Source organism: Salpingoeca rosetta (assembly GCF_000188695.1).
Source record: "Salpingoeca rosetta unplaced genomic scaffold supercont1.14, whole genome shotgun sequence".
Lineage (NCBI taxonomy): Eukaryota > Choanoflagellata > Craspedida > Salpingoecidae > Salpingoeca > Salpingoeca rosetta.
Genome location: NW_004754920.1, coordinates 625,820 through 646,630, shown reverse-complemented (window position 1 = coordinate 646,630; position 20,811 = coordinate 625,820). Strand labels below are relative to the sequence as shown.

The following is a 20,811-nucleotide window of genomic DNA, read 5'->3' as shown; positions in this document are numbered from 1 at the left end:
AGACCACCAAGCGAGCCAGCAAGAAGCCAGGATCAAAGTCGCAGCCCTCATTGTCAGAAGCAAGCAAAACACACCTCTTCTTCTGCCTCGCAAAAAGAAGTGGGGTCGAAGTGTGGATTGATGACGAATGACGTAAGTCTTCGAGCAATTATCCGCAATTTTCTTTCATGGTGTCGCAGAGTGATGGCCGAACACAACGCTGATGCAGCTCTTGCCGCCGTGCGTGCTGTGCAGCTGCGGGAGCAGTTGCGAGTGCTTGGCGGACAGCGCGCAGGCAGGGATGATCTGAGGGCATTTGTGCGCCGGAACAACCTCACAGCAAAGGCCAGGAGCGCCTCGGAGCTGTACGATCGCATCATCAAGGAAATTCGCGAGATGGAGCGGCGGGCAACCTGGACACGCAAATCGCCTTCCTCAAGCGTTGCCACAACAAACACAAGGACAACGAAACCAGCATCCGGCTTGAGGCCAACCACAGGAACACACACTCCCACCGCACGACCAAAGGTTCCCGCTTCCACGCCACCCTCGTTGCCGGCGGCATCGGTATGCGAGCCGCGATCCGCCCGTCCACACACGGACACCAGCACAACCACCAGCACCAACGCCCGACACCACCACCACCACCACCAACACACCACCACGAGCACGTCTTCTTCTCCTGTAACACCACCCACCCCGTCCCAGCAGCATCTAAAGCAGGTTGCTGCGTCGTTACCTAAACCAGTGGCGGCGTCGTTACCAACACAAACGGCGACGCGTCCTCAGAGGACCATCGCCCTTGCAGAACTGACACCTTCCGCCCCCTTGCCCATGCTGCAAGCGTATGCGGAGCAAGAACAGCTGTCTCATATGCGGGGCATCAAAGATGCACGCGCCCTGTACCGCCGTATCCGCAGCTTCCACGGGCTGCCGGCACTGGACGACGACGCCCTCTCCTGCGTGGCGCGCTTCTCCGCACCATTGTCATCGTCATCGTCGACATGGTCGACGTCCTCATCGTCCTCATCGTCGTCATTGTCAACAGCAGCAGCAGGAATGCGTGCTTCGCCTGTGTCTCCCGTGTCTCCTTTGTCGCCTGCGGGTGTGTTTGACATGGAGGATGTGTCGCTACGCGAGCCAGGCGTGTCGTCCAAAGCGAGCCGCGTATGGTTGCACCGCCAGAACCGCGACGCGTACACGGGCATCCCACGCCACACGTACGAGACAAAGGGCGCGGAGACGCAGGTGGACCACGTGCTGGAGATACAGCTGCTCAACCACGCGTGGGAGGAGGGCGTTGCACGCAACCCGCGGTTTCCGCCCGCTTACAACCTGCGATCGAGCAAGGCCCGCGCCGTGAGCACGCACACGGCTAACGACGTGGCGAACCTCAACGTGACCATGAAAGAGATCAACAACAAGAAGCGTGGGCCGTTCACACGGTGGCTGAACAAGTACAAGGCTGCCGGCGGTGAGGGGAGCACACGTGCGCTGCCCTTGGACGAGCTCATTCGCGCCTCGGCGCGCGTCGACAAGACGCCGCATATGCAGACGATGATCGACATGGGGATTTGGGACCGCATCACGCGCAGCGTGGTGGCGTCATATGACGCTGTTGCCGACGAGCAGCAACGGGAGGCTGTGCTTGCGTCGGTCAACATTCGCGGCGGGCACCGCGACGCCTACGACGCATATCTCGACGCACTCAGCGCCATGCTCACCAAGATGGACATTGCATGAAGCACGTGTGTGTTTGTGTGTGCCTGTGTGTGTGTGTGTATGTGTGTCTGTGTGTGTTTGTATGCGTGTGTGTGTGTGTGCATATGTGTCTGTGTGTATGACTGAGTTTGCTGTGGAAGTGTTTTCGTGGGAGAGTACGCGATTAAGTACCATGATGATGATGATGATGATGATGATGATGATGATGATGATGATGATGATGATGATGATGATGATGATGATGATGATGATGATGATGATGCGATTGAGGTGTTTTTAGTAACGTCGGCTTTGTCAGTCGCAGATTTTATGTTTTGACAGCCGACGCCAAAGGCGGTGTCGACCACCGTACAGGCGTGAGTCCACACGTGCGCGTGCGCGTATGGTTTTGTTGCATTTTGCTGTACATTTACTCGTCACGTCTTTGAAGGACCTATTACACAATAAACGGCAACACGTGCGCTGGCATTGCGAGAGGGAATGGCGCTCACCGAGCAGCCCAGGGAGCGAAGACGTTGGGCTTGTGGTTGAGGGGGAAGTAGCACAAGGAAGGAAAAAGAGAGATAATTACGCACATGGACACACACACACACACACACACACACACACACACACACACACACACAGGCACAGACACAGGCACAGACACACATGCACAGACACACACAGACAGGCACAGACACACATGCACAGACACACACACACACCCCTTGCCCCAAAAATGAACGAACGCAAGCCAACCAGCAACACGTGCACGCAAACCACACACGCGTGCTGCTGCTATGCAATGTACGACATCTGAAAGCCGTCATGGGGCGAAGTGGAGGGCGCAAGCTGCGCCTGGTTCAGGAGAAACGAGAGTTCCCGCTCGTCGTCGCGTCCATCCTCTCCATCGCCATCGCCGCCACCACCACCTCCACCACTACAGTTCATCATGCAGTCACCCCAGACAACACCGTCGTCCTGCTGCTGTTGCTGTTGCTGCAGTTGTGCTTGATGGTGTTGTAACTGCTGCTGAAATTGTTGCAGCTGTTGCTGTGGTGTTTGTTGTTGTGTTGGCTGAGACTGCTGGGGTTGTTGTGCCGGGTTGGCAAAGGCAGGTTCGATGCCATCGTAAGCGAGCGCAGTTTCCTGCGTGTCCTCTTCGTCATCTTGTGTGTTTGTGGCCGTCGCCTGCAGAAAGTTGCTGGTGCTCGGCCCAGTTTGGTGTGAGAGCGAGAGGTGCTGCAGTTGGGCGTGTAACGTTTCGCCTGCGTCTTCCATTGATGCATGTTGCACCTGAGCGTGAAGGTTGTAGTGGTGGTGGGCCTGCTGCACTTGCCACGGCGCGAAGCTTCCCTGTTGGTGGTGCTGGTGGTGTTGTTGTTGCTGGTGGTGTTGCTGTTGTTCTTGGTGTTGGTGTTGGAGTTGTTGGTGGCGTTGGTGTTGGAGTTGTTGGTGTTGGTGTTGGCGTTGCTGTAGTTGTTGGAGTTGTTGTTGTTGTTGGTGTTGGCGTTGCTGTAGTTGCCCGTGATGTGTGAGGGCAAACCCGGAAAAGTCGACGGTCGAGTCGATGAGCGATTCCATCACGTCTTGCGGCGCGCCGTGTGCAAAGCACAGCGGTGTTGGCGTGGGTTCTTGGCCATCCGCGTACTCCGTACCCGCGCATGTGCTGCTGCAGTTGCTCGTGCTGTTTCTGCTGTTGCTGTTGCTGCAGGCGCCCGGCTGGGGATCGCAGCTGGGCATGCTGTAAGTCGGCATCATCACATATGGCCATGGCTTGCTCTGCGATGGCGGGTGTTGTTCCTGGACAGGCGGGAAGAACGTGCTCTGGGCGTCACCGCGCGCATAGTGTGGAGCGGACGGGCCGCTGGAGCTCATCGTGAAGGCAAAGTCTGCCACAGCATCGTCGCCTCCACCCTGGCGCTCCGGATCCATATGCGTGCGTGCGTGCGTGCGTGCGTGCGTGCGTGCGTGCGTGCGTGCGTGCGTGCGTGCGTGCGTGCGTGCGTGCGTGTGTGTGTGTGTGTTTCAGAGTATGGCGGCGACTGAGAAAAACAAAACCAAACACAACTAAGGTCGAGGGATGAACAGGAACGCGCGCACGACGCTGCTGCCACACGCGGCTTGCCCCTGGGTTGGCTGGGAAAACCGGTTCAGTTGGCAGCGTCGACAGAACATAAAAAAAAAACGGGGGGGGGGGGAAGAGGGTTCGCTCTTTCGCTGTCGTGTCGATACGCGTGTGAGGCTGGCTGGATCTGGGGTGGTGGTGGTTCGACCAGGGGGTTGGCGTATTTCGTTGTGTTGCGCTGGCTGGTGGTTGTTATGTTGTATGTTAAACCTATCGCACGAATCGAAACGCGATTTGTTTGCTGGTGAATCAGTTTCGCTCGCTGGCGCTTCTTGCTGTGCTTGTTGCTTGCCACCTTGTTCCTCCTTCGCTTCGCGCCCGCTTGTTGCTTGCTTTGCTTCTTGCTGGTTCGCTTCGTCGCGGTGCTTTTGTTTGCTTCCTGGCTGCTGTGCTTCTTGGGGCCCGCAACCTTCTCGGAAATGACTTCTTGTTTGCTTCTTGCTTGCCCGCATTCCTGTTTGTAGGCCGATGTCGCGGGAATGGCCTACAAGTAGGCGAATACCCAACCAGCAGCGGGACTGATGCAAAACGTTTGAAACGTCGCGCCCTACGCAAGCAGGCATGCGATGCGCAGCTGCGACACGAGGCAAGCGCCCGCAGAGTGATGCCGACATGCTTCTTTCGATATGCGACTGAGTGGCATGCATGAAGAAGGAAGCCCTCCACGCTGCGAGGAAGAAGGCTGACGAACGAAGAGAGCTGGACAACCACGCACTCGCGCGCGCAGAGGCCCATCATATCCTCATATCGCATGATCTAACTGCCTTCCTTCTTTCCTTTTCAATCCACATGCACAACGAAGCGGCGTGACAATACCTTCGCTCTCACAGTGTTTACGTGAGTGAACACCACCAGTCAGCCGAAGCGCAAGCAGCAGCAGCACAAGCAGCAGTGCCGCATGAACGCATGAACGCATGACCAGCAGGTGGCAGATGACTGCAACAGCTGCTAAACACTGCAAAGCAGTGCAAAGTGCTGTAAGGATTGTGCTCCAACCAAGCACCAACCAAGCACCAACCAAGCACAACCACCAACCAACCACCAACCTACCCCAACATTCGCACCCAAGCCATCCACGCCCGTCAATCGCACCCATACAGGTGAAGTTGCCCGAATAAGTGGGGAAGCTGTTGTTGCTGCTTTGACCTGACGTGGTTTCGCGAACGCCTGTGGAAGTATGGAATGTTGCCCGTCCTCTTTTGTGCTCTCATAGCTCTGTGTGTGTGAGCCTGTATGTATGTAAAATGGGCGCGTTCCAAGCGGAAGTGGTCGGGTGCGAGGCATCTTCAAACTGCTTGGGTGTTCTCGCGACGAGAAGAAGAAGCGAACGGAACGAGATGCATGACTTGACTCAAGCAATGCCACCCCTCACTTCACACTTTGTCTCCTGAACTTGTACATGCCCGCAGGCTCGCTTGCTTGGTGCTGTCATTTTCTCTCCAACACACCTGAACGCTGAACGCGCGTCGACAACCCCTCAAGTGGCCACAAGCTTCCCAGTGCAGCTCGGAGGAGACACATAAGGACAGATACACACCGCCGCCACCTCACCCCTCAAACTCTCCCAAACTTTTGTTTAAGGAAAGGAGCTCCCGCTTCCAGCAAACAGCAAGCAAGCAGCCAGCGAGCTCTGACTGAGCGTATTTTGTTCTGACAGTGCGGCTGAAGTCTCACGGCGCTCGCAGCGACCTCGGCAAACTCGTCCCATCTTCTTCCCCCTCCCCCACCCATCACACACATACACAAGAACAACAGCAGGATGCTGTCTGCCAAGGGCGCTTCTGAGTCCAACACCAAGACAACCCAGTCTCCTGCCAAGGCAAAGCAGCAGCAGCACCTGCAACGTCCACAGAAGCACGACCAACACGAACAACACGCGCACCATGCGCAGGTGTGCCCAGCAACGAGACAGCACCAACCTCAGGAGCAACAGGAGCAGCAAGACGCTCAGCAGCAGCACACAAAGCTCAGCGGGCCTCGGTGCAGAGACATTGCCGCCCCGCCCCGCATCCCTCTTTGCCTTGAGGATTCCTCGCGCTCATCATCCTCCTCGTCCCTGCGCCTCAAGCGATCCATGAGCAGCCACAGCAGCAGCACCAGCATCGGAGCAAGAAGCAATCACGGTGGAGTCGGCAGCAGCCTCACCCAAATCAAGGAGGAGGACAGCATCGAAGAGGCAGAAGACGTGGCTGGCATGGCCGACCCAACCGCCGCTGCCACGGTTGCTGGTACGCCCCAACGCGCACGCGGTTCCTTGGCGAGAGAGCAACGCGCCCTCATGAACATTAGGAACCCCACCAACAACAACCTCACCAGCAACGACCTCAACAGCAACAGCAACAGCAACAGCAACAGCAACAGCAACAGCAACAGCAACAGTAGCAGTGGCCGCAGCAGCTACGGTGACATTGTGCTTCTCCATCAGCACCGGGGGTCAACACCTGCGCCCACGCCGGCTTCGCCGTCATCATCGTCCTCGGCGTCATCGCCGCGGCGTCGTGGACGTTCCTCCCTGCGACGCTCCCACGCCACCCTCGACCTTGCTGGCGACACATGGACCCTGCATACCTTCGACACCATCCAGGAAACAGCACCGCCGCAAGCAACGGCGCGCAGGCACACCACAATGCCTGTCTCCGAGTGTGGTGTCGGCAAGGAGGGCCTGGGCGACAACGGCCGGCGCCGCTCCGTGCACGATCTGGTGCACTTTCGTGAGCAGTTTGCCAGCGCGCATCGGCTGAGCTCTGACCACTGCATGCGCCGCAACACGTCGTCGTTTGCCCTCAGCCAAGTGGCCGGCACTGACTGGGTCGACCTCAGCCACGCCAGCAGCAGCAACGCCAACAGCAGTATCAACAGCAGCAATAGCAGCAAGAGGAGCTCTGCACACAAGCCCGGTCGCCTGAGTGTACAAGTTCTTGACAGCAACAACAATGACAGCATCAGCAACAGCAACACCATTTGCAGCAACACCAGCCGCACCGATGATCATGGCAGCAACAGCAACAGCGACAACAGCCAAGCCAGTGGTGCCAACAACGGGCAAGACTCCACCGGCAGCAGCTGCAGCATCAAAGGTCGCAGCTGCGTGGCAGAGGGTGGCGCGGCCAGGCGGTCTACGCTCACGCGCCAGCGCCACTCGTTCCGAGGCGCCTTTATGGTTGAGGACACCGACACCTGTGGTGGTTGCGTTGGCGATGGTGCTCCTGTTGGCGGTGGCGATGCTGGTGGCCTTGATGGCGATCATGCACTGCCTGCGGATGGTATCAGGCAGGGCAGCGGCAGCACCAAGTCGGCGTGCCACACGTGCGTACTTGGCGCGGCGTGCCTGGGCGACGGTTGCGAGTGCACGTGCCACGTGCCGGCCCAGCGGCTGTTTCTTGGCGTGTTGAAGCATGCGCCGCCCGCCCCCTTCAGCACAGCCAGCAGCAGCAGCGCCATCTCCACGGCGTTCCTGTCCAAGTCGGCGTCCACCCACTCCGTCCTGTCGCTTGGCCCCGCTGCGGGCGCCGTCGTCGCGGCATCGACTCACGAGGACGTGTCGTTGGTGATGGGCAGCACGCGCACTAATGGCAGCGGCAGCGGTGATGGTGTGCGTGGCACTGGTTGCCATGGTCAGTGTGGCGCTGGTGATGGTGGTGATGGTGATTGTCAGTATGGCGATGATGGAGGCTGCCGAAAGGAGGAGTCGACGCTGGACCGCAGCCACCCTGCCCAAGACTGATGACACAAGCAGCCGATTGATTGGCGCTTGTTATGTTGACAAGAGCGCTAGAGAGCGGGTGACAGAGTTGGCGTGCGAGTACATACCACTGTGGCGTTCACAATGCTTGCTTGTGTGTTTGAGAATAATTTCTAACCGAAACGCTGTTCATATATCAGTCATATCGACTGCCTACGTGACCCTATGTCTGCGCTGTGTCTGCGCTGTTTCCGTATTGTGGGTGTTGGAGTGTGAGGAGGGGAAGTACAATGTGTGTCATCACATCACGACCGCCTCGCCGCGGAGACGGACGCAGAAAGAGACGACAAAGGCAGGCAACCGCCGCCACACCACCACCGCCACCACCACAACAACAACAACAACCACGCCAACAACAACCACAACAACAACAACAACAACAACAACAACAACAACAACAACAACCACACCAACAACAACAACAACAACAACAACCACAACTACAACAACAACCACAACTACAGCCACGGCACAGCGGACGCCCCGACTGCGGAAGCCGTCGGACCCGCCAACCCGCGACCCAACCCCCGGAGGCCGGCCGCAGCGCCACCGATACGGTCGACGGGGAAGGGCCGGGCGGCAGACGCGCCGTCTCGCAGCCGGCGGCAGCGGCGTTAGCACCCACCCACTAGTTCGATAGTGGGTACCCCTCCAGCCGGCCCTAGGGTCGCGACGTGTGACCCACCTATTAATACGAATGCTTCCCCCCACTTCGAAGCGGACTCGGGTCGTGTGCACGTGTGATTTAATTCGTTTTGTTTGCGTATCGCGCAACGGTGCCGCGGGCTCTGCTGCCGTCTTGTGCTCTTGTGCTTTCTTCTACTTATGCTTTCTGCCTTCTCCAACTGATCTGGCAACCACGACGTGTCGCTTGCGGGCAACCCCACCACCGGGGCAAGCGACACCATTAAAGTTTTACATCAAAAAAAAAAAAAAGAAGGAATGAACAAACAACTCGAGAACTCGACAAGCAAGCAAGCAAGGAAGACGAACAAAAGCACAGTCATCAACAACTTTGGCCATTTCTCACTTCCCCACAGACTTGTTTCAAACAAGCAACGAAGATGAGTGACAAGTCGTTGCTGTTGCATCGCTTGGTGTGGGCGAACCAGCACGATCGACTTGCACACACCCTCGCCTCACAGCAGGTGTGTGCGTGTGTGTGTGTGTGTGTATGTGTGTATGTGTGTGTGTGTGTGTGTGTGTGTGTGTGTGTGTATGTGTGTATGTGTGTATGTGTGTATGTGTGTATGTGTGTGTGTGTGCGTGTCTATCGTCGCTGATGTCAATCGTTGTTCAATGCAGCTGTTCTGGTTGTCGCTACAGCTGTTGTTGCTGAGATATGCACAATCATCCCTCAATGTTCACCCACCCTCTCATGCTTCTGCTCAGCTGGATCTGGAGGAAAAAGACAACTATGGACGCACGCCCTTGCGCTTGGCCGTGTGTCTCCAACACACGGAATGCGCACAGCACTTGTTGGAAGCAGGCGCTGATGTCACCACCCAGGACAAGGAAGGCTGGACAGCGGTGCACGACGCAACGGCATGTGGTGTGTGTGTGTGTGTGTGTGTGTGTGTGTGTGTGTGTGTGTGTGTGTGTGTGTGTGTGTGTGCGTGTGTGTGTGTGTGTGTGTGTGTGTGTGCGTGTGTCTGTCTCTGTCTGTCTGTCTGTCTCTCTCTCTCTCTCTCTGTCTCTCTGTCTCTCTCTCTCTCTCTCTGTGATTGTGTGTGTGTGTGTGTGCGTGCGCACCCTTGTGTGTGGTGTGGGCATCCAAAGCTGCCCTCACCTCTTGCTCCCACGTCCCGTATGCACAACCTTTCCCGCACCTCCCCCCCCCCTCACACCCAACAGGCAACGGCAACCTGCTGGCTGCGATTCTGCTCAACCGGCAGTACTGGCTGCAGTCCGTGTCGGAGCACAGCGTGCCGCAGCTGCTGACTATCTTGGACGATGCGCCCGACTTCTCCGTCGACCTCAAGTGGAACTTCAGCTCGTGGGTCCCGTTCCTCTCCGGCCTCTGCCCAGACGACACCGTGCATATCCACAAGCGCGGCATGCGCGTGCGCATGGACATGACGCTACTTGGCTTTGAGAACATGCGCTGGATCCGTGGCAACCGCACCATCATCCTCAAGGCCACGCCTCGCTCCGACGACGGCCGAAACGTCGATGTCGACATCATCAACGTCGACCACGACACGCGCACATGCTTCATCGAGACGGTGCAGGACTTGGCAGGTGCCACCGACACGCCCGCCAGCGCCGACAGCCCCGGGTTTCGCCAGGAGCTGCGCTCTCGCCTCGACAGCCCCGTCACCACCACCGTCATGAACCATGAGCAGGTGTCGTTCCACAGGGCAAAGGCCGGCGTGTGGGGCTTCCAACGCGACCGTGTGGACACAATTGGCGGCTACGAATGCAGCGTCTTTGGCACCAGCGGCATTGAGTTTATCACCAAGCAGAGGTGTGTGAGTGTGTGTGTGTGTGTGTGTCTGTGTGTGCGTGTGTATGCATAAATGTGTGTGGGTGTGTGTCTGTATTGAGGTGGAACTTGTGGGGAGAGCGGCCATTTCATGGGAACTCACATCTTGCTCGCTATTGTTGTGTTTGCGCTCCTCACACGCACATTTATGCACACACACACACACACACACACACACACACACACACACACACACACACACACACACACACACACACACACACACACACACACACACACTCTCTCTCTCTCTCTCTCTCTCTCTCTCTCTCTCTCTTTCTCTCTTACACATGCGCACACGCACACACACACATACACATGCCACCCACTTGAGCAGGGTGGAGCATCTGCCGAAATCGCATCCAGCGCGCAAGAAGGCAAAGGCATCAGTGATGAGCCGACTGGTGAACATCGGAGACGAGGAGGAGGAGGATGATGATGATCATGGTGAGCAGGACGGTGCAACGGGTGCCAAGGGCGATGGCAGTGACGGTGATGATGGTGGCTCGCGTGGTGGCATCTTCTCGTGGCTGGTCAGTCGATCCAAGCAGTCTGATGATGAGGAGGATGAGAATGAGGATGGTGACGATGACGATGATGACGATGACGATGATGATTACGGCCACGACGAAGAGACGGCGCTTGTGAGAGATGACGGTGCGACAACAGCATCCAGCGCAAAGAAGACGAAGGCGGGCGCGACCAAGAAGAAGTGGAACGAAGTGTTGTCGTTTGATGAGTACAACACAGGCACGCTGCACAAGGACAAACTTGGTGCACTTGCCCACGCCGTGGGTGCACCCGCAAAGCGTCTTCGCAAATGCTGTCATCGCCAGGAGCACGTGGATGTGCTGTCGCTCACACGCGCCCAGCGCACGCAGCGGCAAAAGTTCAAGCCCATGCTGTGGATGTGTGATCGTTTCCCGCTCTCCCTCCAGGAACAGGTTCGCTTGGAGAGGCAGAAGGGGAGGGGAGGGCAACGACATGTTTTTGGGACTGTGTGACTGTGCGTACGTACGTACGTGCGTGTGTGCGTGCGTGCGTGTGTGTGTGCGTGTGTGTACGTACGTACGTGTGTGTGTGTGTGTGTGTGTGTGCGTACGTGTGTGTGTGTGCGTGCGTGCGTGTGTGTGTGTGTGTGTGTGTGTGTGTGTGTGTGTGTGTGCGTACGTGTGTGTGTGCGTACGTGTGTGTGTGCGTGCGTGCGTGTGTGTGTGTGTGTGTGTGTGTGCGTGCGTGTGTGTGTGTGTGTGTGTGTGTGTGTGTGTGTGTGTGTGTGTGTGTAATGGATGCCAGGCGTCATTGCGTGACGTGATCACTGATTGATTTCGTTGCGCCCTCGTGTTTCTTGTTTGTTGCAGATCCTGCCTGTGTTTGAGCTACTCGCGCCAACCAAGTGCGTGCATGTGTGCACGGGTATTGATTGTGATGCTGGTGTATCTTGAACGTATTGTACGTTGGCGTGTGCGAACATAGCGCTATTCCTTCCTCTGTCATTCATACACATACGCAACCTCACTTTGCTCATATACACACGTACACATACAATGTCTCAGCCACCACATTGCCAAGCTGCGTGACTTCATTTCGCTCCGCCTGCCCGGTGGATTTCCGGTCCAGATTGAACTGCCGCTCTATCGCGTCCTCACGGGCCGCGCAACGTTTGAACACTTTTCTTCCCAACCGCCAGACGAAGAGGTGGGCTCACAAGTGGATCCTGCGAGCGAGCGAGTATGTGTGTGTGTGTGTGTGTGTGTGTGTATGTGAGTGTGTGTGTGTGTGTGTAGCTTGTTTTTGTTTTTCGTGTGCGCTTGTCGTGCTTGTGGGCTGCAGGCGAAAGCAGCGACACGTTTGCATTTACACACTGTGCATGCAATTGCGTGGGAATGAGCAGTTGTTTGCAGTTCCCGCCGGCTATCGCGTGCTCTCTGAGGGCGATGTTGGCGGCAGCAGCGAGGAAGCCGCACTCGCACGTGCACTCCAACAGGGCCTTCATGGTGGTGTCGACGCAACCAACGACTACGGTGGGTGTGCATGCGTGTGGACGTGTGTGTGCGTGTGTGTGTGTGTACATGCGTGTGTGTGTGTGTGTACGTGTGCGTGCGTATGTGTGTGTGTGTGTTTGTGTGATTTGTATGTGCTGCTCTTCACCGTTGCTGCTCCACCTTGTGCGTGATCTCTGCCTTTGTCCAGTGGAAGCGTACTTATCACCCACTGTTCCAGCTTCACCTCTCACCACCGTCTGCTCACATGATACCCCCATCACCAATCGCGCCACCACCAATCAGTGTATGAGGCGGATCTGCAGCGCGCCATTGCGGAGAGTCTCGCCACATCATCGTCACAGCAGCACGTTGGCGATGGTGAGACGGCCGCCAGCGATATCGTCACAGATGCAGAGGTGCACGATCCAGACCTGGCCGCCGCCATTCGCGCTTCGCTCATGATGGAACAACAACAACAGCAACAACAACAGCATGCTGGTGATGAAGGTGATGTTGACACAGACCACCACCAGCAACAGCAGCGGCCACCGGACGTGAGCGCGGTGTCTGGGGACGAGGATGCAATGCTGCGTCTTGCGTTGGAACGCTCAATGTTGGAGACGCAATCGGCAACGGCTGGGCAGTCCCGGCAGGAGCGAGAGCAGCAGGAGCAAGATGAACTCGAGCGTGTGCTCGCCCTCTCCTTGCACGACAAGTGACGCATGCGTGCGTATATGTGTGTATGTGTGGTTATCTGTGTTGAGCTGTGGTGATCTGTGTTGATCTGTGGTGATCTGTGTGTGCGTGCGTGTGTGTGTGTATTTTCGTGTGTGTATGTGTGCACCTGCTGCAACTCGCCATTCATCAGCCCTCGTTCATCAGGGATCCACGTTAATTTCCTCTTGTTATGGCTTCATTGCATACTTCTCAATGCCCAGTTATGCCAACATAATAAAGCACACACACGCACAGACATTCACTCATCCATGTCACTGAGACAAATGCTGAACAAAGAAGCAGTAATGAAACAAGCAGTCGCCACCAATGTTCCCCCAACGAAAACGTGTAACACACAACAATTCTGTGACAACACGCTTGAGAACTTTAGATGGGAACACGAACGGGGGCTGGCACGTGGCCCTTGCGAATGCGCGTTGCGCTGAAGTTGAAAACATTTCCGCAAATGCATCGCATGGAATCGCAGCCAGCAGCTCCTGATGTGGATGCGTGTGTGTGTGTGTGTGTGTGTGTGTGTGTGTGTGTGTTGCGGGGTGGTAACTCGTGAGAGAGTGGTACTTGAACAACACAGCAACAAACGCTCAATTGCACTCGACATACAAGCAACACACATGTACAAACCGTTGCACGACACATTACAACGATACACACATCATACAACACTGCAGACGCAACACATCACGTCACAAGATCACAACATATGCTCACGTTCGATGATGACGTGACAGCGCGGGCAAACACAGCAGTGCGTCTCTGCGAACCCAACCAGGCCGTCCCTCTTCATCTGGTGGAGTTTCTTGTCATAGCTGCGTGACATCAAGTGTTGGTACTTGGAATAAGCGTCCGAATCCGCCAACCGCTTCACATCATCAGGATACAGGATGAACCTGAACACATGGGTGTGCGTGTATGTGTGTGCGTGTGCGTGTGTGTGCGTGTGTGTGCGTGTGTGTGCGTGTGTGTGTGTGTGTGTGTGTGTGTGTGTGTGTGTGTGTGTGTGTGTGTGCGTGCGTGCGTGTGTGTGCGTGTGTGTGTGTGTGTGCGTGTGTGTGTGTGTGTGTGTGTGTGTGTGTGTGTGTGCGTGTCTTTGTAGGCAAGGCAAGACGAGGCAGACGTGCTCGATGGGCGGGTGGTGTTGCATGCATGCAGACGCAAACCGCGAGCAAAACTGCACATCCCTCTTCTTTCACAGCCTACCTGCACTTTGGAACGGGACAAGCAAACACAGTCTGCATATCTCGAATGCCAATACGAAGCCAGCTCTGCACACGTGGACAAAGGCAAGAAGCAGCGGCAAAACAGCCAGCGGTGGCACACGCGGTGAACGTGTGCTATGCACAGCTTTGCAAGCTCCCAGCCAAGCACAGATGGCACAAACTCATGTGCAGGCATATCACACGTGTACTTGTGCGCACACGCAAATGAACCTTTGCAGACATTGAAACACACACGCACACTCACACACACAGAGTGCTTACCTGGACGCAGGCCTTGCAGAAGCGGTGAACGCATTCCAACTTGTGGTAGTGCTCACCGCCAGACTGCCTGCATAACTTCACCTGAGACACAACCAGCAAACAGCAAACACAGCACACAGCGTGGTAAACTGGGAGAAGAGGAAACGGACTCAGTCAGGGGACGCGAAAACAGCACGCTGATATGTGCGGAACACGTGTCACAATGGTTGCCTGCAAGCATCTTACCGGCTCATCCATCTTGTCCAGGCAAATCTTGCAGATGAGCAAATCTGGAAAGAGGAGATCAAGGAACTATACACACACATATGAACATACACACACACACACATGAACATACACATGCACGCACATGAACACACACACATGAACATAAGCATGCACACACATACATGCATGCAACAACATGTTGTTGCTGTGAGAACGTTGCAGAGATTAATTTATGTGCGTATGTGTTGTACTTTGGGGCGTGAAACGTCGTCCACAGAATTGCTGACGCACAAGCCCCTCACCTTGCACGCGGCATCGCGAACGTCTCCTGGCAAAGCTGTGTTGCTGATCACTTCTTGCACTTTCAAGGGCAATCTGGTGCACTCCAAAAGCTGCAACGTGTGATATGCGTATGAGGCAAGCACGAAGCAAGGCAAAGGTGCACATTTGCAGGCACGCGTATGCGCACACCAGCGTGCCATATGCACGCATGGACGTGCACACACGCACACGCACATACACATGCACATGCATACACGCATACACGAATACACGAATACACGCATACACACGCATACGCGTGCACAGGCAAACACCTCTTTGACGTGCAACTTGGTTGCGGGTATGGTGCGCACAAGATCACAGCAGAAGCGGAAGTTGGCATGCCTGCATCACACCACACCACACGAGATGAGCGTGAGACACATGGCGGCAAACGAACGAGCATGTAACCGTAACCGCACTGTGTGACAACATGAATGCGACTGCGGGCTGATTTGTTGCGCTCGTGGCTTGCGTGAATGTGTGATTGCTCCTTCACCGTTGAAATTGCACGCAAACCATGTCACTCCCTCCTTCCCACTGCATGCATACACGTCAACTTACGGACGAATTGATCTGCTTCGGCCCGGTCGGATAGACAGTGTGTTGGAGATGGTTGAGGAAACCGCTGCAGCCGCCTCAGAGATGTGCTCTGGACAGCCCAAAACACAGGCACACAAACACGCGTGCACAGCAATGTGCTAACATGAGGTTGTGTCGTCTGCATGCGATGAAACACGTGCACGGCACGCCAGCATGCACAGCGGATCATACTTGAGCTCACACATGTTCGCAGGCATGCACGCACACCTGGGTATCTGCGAAGGAGTGTGTTGATGTGGGCAGAGATGGTCACTAACGCAGCGTTTTGTGCCGCCGCAGTCTTGACCGCAGCAACCTGAGGCATTGGGGGGCGATGCAGATGCCAACGTGTGAGTACGCTGAACGTATGCCACTCGCACCAGTATATGGATGACGAGCTCATGCCACTTACACATACACTTCATACAAGAACCAACACACGCACACACCCACACATACACACACATATATTCACACACATACACATACACTTATTCGCGCACACACATATTCGCACACACACACATATATACATATTCGCGCACACATATTCGCACACATACACATATTCGTACACATACGCACATATTCATATTCACACACACACACACACACACACACACACACCGCTGGGAGTGCCTGAAGCGCAACTTGGAGAGCCAGGTCGTTGAGATCACAAAGGTCAAGGACCGTGAAGAGGCACTCGCACGTGCGCGTGTCAAGCCTAAGACTTCCCGACCGCAAAATCGGGTAACGCCCCTCAAAATGCGTCGACCTGGACGCCTCGTCCACCTGCCAGGCCACGCACGAAAATATGTGCGTGCACACGCGCCCGTATGCTTTGGTAAACAGCGGATCGTCACACGTGTCGACCAGGCGCTGGAACACACGTCTTTTCAGCGCCATCCCGTCACCACTACTGCCAGCACTGTCGCTGGCATCGTTTTGGCTGGATGGGCTGGTGTTGCTGCTGTTGTGGGTTGTGGATGCAACACTGGCCTGCCTCGCTGAGTGCTCCTTGGGCTGCTGCTGCTGCTGCTGCTGCTGCTCGCGAAGGTTGTGCTGCAACAGTAAGTCATCCAAGTTCACAACCAACACTTGCTCGTCATCGTCGTCATCAGGATCATCACGATCATCATTGTTGTCATTGATGTGCTGACCGCGCGTGGCAGATGCTGTCTCGCCTTCTTGCGTCTGATTCTTCTCATTTCCAGGCATTCGCACATCTGTGCCGCTTGCAATGTCTCCATCATGATCGCTGTTATTGCCGTGTCCGTTTGCGCTGCTGCTGGGGCGTTTCGCAATCTCGTGCTCAACAAACGCGTTTAGAATCCAAACAGCGATGGAGAGCGAGTCGGCAGACCCGCCCTTGCCGTCGTACTTGGCCTGCTGCTCCAGCGCCTTGTGGAGAAGCGGACAGTCGCGATTAAACGCGCCGTGAACGTCGAGGGACAGCTGCATCACAGCCACCACGACGTCGAAGGAGATGGTGGCGTTGTGTTCCAGCAAAATCTTCACGCACTCGTACATGTCCTGAGGGGCTCTCCTCCCCCTGTTCAGCGTCATGAATCCGGCAGCAAGCTCCGTCACCTGGATCTTGTTCTTCTCCGCCAGCGCACTCACCCGCTGCGCATATGTGTATGTGTGTGCATGTGTGTGTGAATGCATGAGAGAGTGTGTAGCGGAAAGATTGTGAATGAGATGTTTGTTTGCCCACAATACTAAATACCTGGGAGAAGCTTCACGCGCAGGTACACGCACGCACATTAAGTGTATACGCACGCGCATGTACTCCTACGAGTTGCTTGCAGGCACGCACCGCAAAGTCGTTGTGGTCGACGGCCTGGTGAAGGCGGGTTTTGATGGAGCTGTAATACGCACGAATGGCAGTTGGTTGCGTGTCGCGAACGAGGCGGTTCAGCACATTGAGCCCATTTACCATACGCGTCAACGCATCTGCAGCGCACAACAAAGGGAATAAAGTCAATCGATGTGCATGTGTAACGGTGGTGTGCATGTGTGAGCGTGTGTGCATGTGTGAGCGTGTGTGCAAGTGTGTGTATGTGCATGTTCACAGGAGAGCATACATGCATCAATGCATCAGCAAAGTAGCAACATGCGACAAGCACCAAGTTCTTCACGAACATCTCATTCGCTCACACACGCACACGCGCACATACAAACGCACACATACACACATATACACACACATACACATACGAACCATCTGGAAATGCGCTAACGAGCGTGGTTGCGTGCGGGGAGCGCAGTGCTTTGATGACAAGCTGCATCACGCTCTCCTCCAGTCGATGACCGACCATGATGGGGCCAATGGCGTCAAGCATCGTCTTCAAGGTCGCGAGCACCCGCGCCACCGCGCCCTCGCTCATGACAGCAGCGCGTGGCCCTGACGTTGACGGTGTTGCAGTTGGTCCTGCTGCCATGTCCACGTGTGGTTGGATCCTGCGAGCGGCGAGAACGCCATCGCACATGATCAGCGCCGCGAACCACAACAGATCCTTCCTCGCCGTGCTGTTGTCCGTGCTCAACGCACGGGCCATGACGGCATCCACCAGTAGCAGCGCATCGTCCACATGCAGCGAGCGCATGTGAGCCTGCACGCTGTCCTCAGCTGTCGTGTCCCATGCATAGACCACAATGCGTTTGCCCACCAACCGGTGCGTGGATCCAATGTCCACTGCTGACGTCACCAAATCTGCCCACACGTGTACCATGCGCCGGCCCAGCGGCAATTGCTGCACCGCTGTTGCTGCTGTTGCTGCTGGTACTGTTGTTGCTGCTAGCGGTGGTTCGGCTGCTGTGGGTGTTGTTGCGGACGCTGTTGTGGACAGTGGCGTGGCGGCCTGCTGTTGTTGTTGACGTTCGCGCATGAGCTGCTTCGCCGTTGCCCTCAGGACCCAGGAAGGGAATGCACATGTCGTGTCAACTTGGGCGCGGCATGCCCACAGAATGCTGAGAATGGCGGTTCTCCACGCATGCTCGTCAGCCTCGCTCTTGCGATTAACTGCTGCTGTTGTCGTTACTGTAGCGGCAGATGCAGCAGACGTTGCGTCATCTGTGCGCTGTTGTTGCGCCCCCTTCGCTTCGCCACCGGAGCGTCTATACATCCCATCCTTGCTGTCACCACTGTTATCGTCACTGTTGGCGCCACGACAATCATCAGCATCGACTGCATCGACTGCATCGACTGCTTGAGCAGCAACGGCAATGCTGAAATCTGCTGGCGTGTAGCCAAAGGCGTCTGTTTCCTCGCTTGTCTTTCTGCGCATGCATGCATTGAGAACAGCGCAGAAGCGCAGAGCAGCGTGTGGCAGGGCCAACGCCAACACCTCCATCAAGGAAATGTGTGTCTTGTTCTGTCCCCGCAGCGCCAGTACACGCGCACGCAGCGCTCCCTCAACAGTCAGCGGCGGTGGCGATGGTGACGAGGGGGAAGAGGGAGGGGAAGATGGTTTGTCTGTGACCGTCGACTGCGCGTTGCCGTCATCGGGTTGCATCTCCGTCGTCGTTGGTGTTGTTGTTGTTGTTGTGGTGGTGGTGGTGGTGGTGGTGGTGGTGGTGTTGGAACTGCTTTGCTGGCGGCCACTGAGCACCTGCTGTTCCACACGCCAGAGCGGGATGAGCATGACCTGCCTCAATTGTTCCTGGTCCATGATGGGTACGGCAACGCCGGCAGTGTCAGCGCCACGGTCACCGCCGGGAAAGCGGCACGCTTGCATCACCACGCGGCACAGCAGTGCAGAGGCCATGCCGTCCTTGTCATCAAGATGGCCACCACCACTGCCACTACTGCTGCTGTGGGAAGAAGATGCAAGCACCTGTGAGCGGGCACGTCCCAAAATGTCCTGGTGGATGCGGGTTGTGATGACCTTGCACTGTCGCACGTGTGTCACGACCTGAACGGCTTTCCTGTACGCATGCACGCGGCGGAGGTTTCGCTGTATCAGCAGGACAGCAGCCCTGTCATGGATATGAAGCGAAGGGTCACGATGATGGGTGAGAAGCTTGCCATGGGTAGGAGAGAGAGTGTGTGTGTGTGGCGAGGGAGAGACATAGAGGCAGAGGGAAGGAGAGAGAAGGAGAGAGAAGGAGAGAGAGAGACAGAGACAGAGAGAGACAGAGAGAGACAGAGACAGAGAGAGAGACAGAGACAGAGACAGAGACAGAGAGAGAGACAGAGAGAGAAAGAGACAGAGAGAGAGACACACACACCCACACACACAGACACAAAGACACACACACACATACACACAAACGCAGACACACACACACACACACACAAAGACACACACACATACACACACCTTTGGTCGAGGAAGCGTTTGCGCGTCCGATGGAAGGCGATAAAGTCGCCAATGACATGAGCAGCCAACACGCGCAGCACAGCGTCGGACGCACGGAACCGATTCCCGCCACCCGAGCGCCCACCACCGCCACCGCCACCACGTGTCCCCGCTCCTGCTGCTCCTGCTGTTCCTGCAGGGGTGGAGGACGTGGCAGCTGTGCGAACACGCCGTGCTGTGGATGAGTGGGAGGCACCAGTGGCGGACCTGGTGCCACGGCCGGTTGTGCGTGTGCGCTTCTGGCACAAGGTCGATGACGATGATGAGGATGACGACGATTGCTGCGTCGCAACATCTTGAGGTGTGGACTGGTGTGCTGTCACTGCCAGTGCGTCCACGGTTTGTCCTCGGCGTGGATCAGCCGTCGAGCGTGAGGCTGATGAAGCAGATGCACGTGCGTCTGAGTCCGGCAAGGAAAAGGGCGTGAACGCGGAGTGCAGGAGGGGGGAGGTATGAGCATGGTGATGTGATGTCATTCCACGGCGATGAGCGGCAATTCACGCACGCGTGTGAGACGGGACGCATGCAGATGAAGTTGGCAACCAGGTGGACGATCGTGAGAGCGAGCAATGCTGTGCTATACCTGTGCTCGGGCGCGTTGTCCGGCCCCCTCGTGGGCGGCGAGGGTGACGTATGACGGACCGCGTCTCAACACGCGTCACCACGCGCCTGTCTGATGGTGATGACACAGCTGTTGCCGTGGCCGTGGTGGCTCTGGTTGAGGGCGCTGTTGGTTGTGACGTGGTGTCGAGCCGAGAGTCCGGGCGAGACGTGGAGGGTGTTGTCGTCTTGGACGTCTTTCCCCGCCGCTTCCCTGTAGCAGAAGAGGAAATTGTGTGCGTGTGTGTGTGTGTGTATGTGTGTGTGTGTTGGGGAGAAGAGAGGGGGCGGGATGTTGCAGTGGAATACCGTGAGCTGAAGCGGGTTCAAGTGGGTTGGGATGGAAGGACAATGACACGTGAGATGCTTCGTTGTGAACGTGTGTGCGGTTCTGTGTGATGTGACGTACAGAAGGCAATTGAAGACTGGTAGGTGCACACACACCCAGGTATACACACAGGTGTACACACATGCACACACACATACACACACATACAT

At 56.3% G+C, this 20,811-nt stretch overlaps 6 protein-coding genes across 6 annotated transcripts in view; 4 read left to right on the top strand and 2 right to left on the bottom strand.

Moving 5' to 3' along the window:
* Positions 1-163: 163 nt before the first annotated feature.
* On the top strand, positions 164-1,722 carry PTSG_06247 (uncharacterized protein; the record flags this gene model as incomplete). The annotated part of the gene is made up of 1 exon (XM_004993080.1): positions 164-1,722. The coding sequence occupies exon 1, from the start codon at positions 184-186 to the stop codon at positions 1,720-1,722; it is 1,539 nt and encodes a 512-aa protein (XP_004993137.1). The 5' UTR covers positions 164-183.
* A 759-nt stretch (positions 1,723-2,481) lies between these two features.
* PTSG_06246 (uncharacterized protein) lies at positions 2,482-3,618 on the bottom strand (the record flags this gene model as incomplete). The annotated part of the gene is made up of 1 exon (XM_004993079.1): positions 2,482-3,618. The coding sequence occupies one exon, from the start codon at positions 3,616-3,618 to the stop codon at positions 2,482-2,484; it is 1,137 nt and encodes a 378-aa protein (XP_004993136.1).
* A 1,254-nt stretch (positions 3,619-4,872) lies between these two features.
* On the top strand, positions 4,873-7,754 carry PTSG_12418 (uncharacterized protein). Its single transcript, XM_004993078.1, has 2 exons — positions 4,873-4,911; positions 5,221-7,754. The coding sequence occupies exon 2, from the start codon at positions 5,571-5,573 to the stop codon at positions 7,533-7,535; it is 1,965 nt and encodes a 654-aa protein (XP_004993135.1). The 5' UTR covers positions 4,873-4,911; positions 5,221-5,570; the 3' UTR covers positions 7,536-7,754.
* Positions 7,697-8,296, top strand: PTSG_12417 (uncharacterized protein). The gene has a single exon (XM_004993077.1). The coding sequence runs from the start codon at positions 7,784-7,786 to the stop codon at positions 8,183-8,185; it is 402 nt and encodes a 133-aa protein (XP_004993134.1). The 5' UTR covers positions 7,697-7,783; the 3' UTR covers positions 8,186-8,296.
* A 219-nt stretch (positions 8,297-8,515) lies between these two features.
* On the top strand, positions 8,516-13,005 carry PTSG_06243 (uncharacterized protein). The gene is made up of 8 exons (XM_004993076.1): positions 8,516-8,701; positions 8,946-9,105; positions 9,408-10,020; positions 10,376-10,982; positions 11,400-11,434; positions 11,595-11,736; positions 11,933-12,062; positions 12,327-13,005. The coding sequence occupies exons 1-8, from the start codon at positions 8,618-8,620 to the stop codon at positions 12,740-12,742; spliced, it is 2,187 nt and encodes a 728-aa protein (XP_004993133.1). The 5' UTR covers positions 8,516-8,617; the 3' UTR covers positions 12,743-13,005.
* PTSG_06242 (uncharacterized protein) overlaps positions 12,905-20,811 on the bottom strand; it is a 9,303-nt gene continuing 1,396 nt past the window's right edge. The window contains exons 4-17 of the mRNA XM_004993075.1: positions 20,297-20,527; positions 19,675-20,113; positions 17,574-19,330; positions 17,169-17,305; positions 15,977-16,975; positions 15,578-15,665; positions 15,332-15,419; positions 15,043-15,112; positions 14,749-14,838; positions 14,465-14,530; positions 14,240-14,320; positions 13,959-14,023; positions 13,470-13,648; positions 12,905-13,237 (exon numbers count right to left, since the gene is read on the bottom strand). Coding sequence (XP_004993132.1) covers positions 13,128-13,237; positions 13,470-13,648; positions 13,959-14,023; positions 14,240-14,320; positions 14,465-14,530; positions 14,749-14,838; positions 15,043-15,112; positions 15,332-15,419; positions 15,578-15,665; positions 15,977-16,975; positions 17,169-17,305; positions 17,574-19,330; positions 19,675-20,113; positions 20,297-20,527 — 4,400 coding nt within the window. The 3' untranslated portion in view covers positions 12,905-13,127. The remainder of the gene's footprint in view (positions 13,238-13,469; positions 13,649-13,958; positions 14,024-14,239; positions 14,321-14,464; positions 14,531-14,748; positions 14,839-15,042; positions 15,113-15,331; positions 15,420-15,577; positions 15,666-15,976; positions 16,976-17,168; positions 17,306-17,573; positions 19,331-19,674; positions 20,114-20,296; positions 20,528-20,811) is intronic.

Coding starts and splice junctions, on each gene's coding strand:
- PTSG_12418 (XM_004993078.1), top strand. CDS start 5,571: ATGCTGTCTGCCAAGGGCGCTTCTGAGTCCAACACCAAGACAACCCAG.
- PTSG_12417 (XM_004993077.1), top strand. CDS start 7,784: ATGTGTGTCATCACATCACGACCGCCTCGCCGCGGAGACGGACGCAGA.
- PTSG_06243 (XM_004993076.1), top strand. CDS start 8,618: ATGAGTGACAAGTCGTTGCTGTTGCATCGCTTGGTGTGGGCGAACCAG. Junction 8,702..8,945: donor ACACCCTCGCCTCACAGCAG/GTGTGTGCGTGT, acceptor GCTTCTGCTCAG/CTGGATCTGGAGGAAAAAGA. Junction 9,106..9,407: donor GCACGACGCAACGGCATGTG/GTGTGTGTGTGT, acceptor CACACCCAACAG/GCAACGGCAACCTGCTGGCT.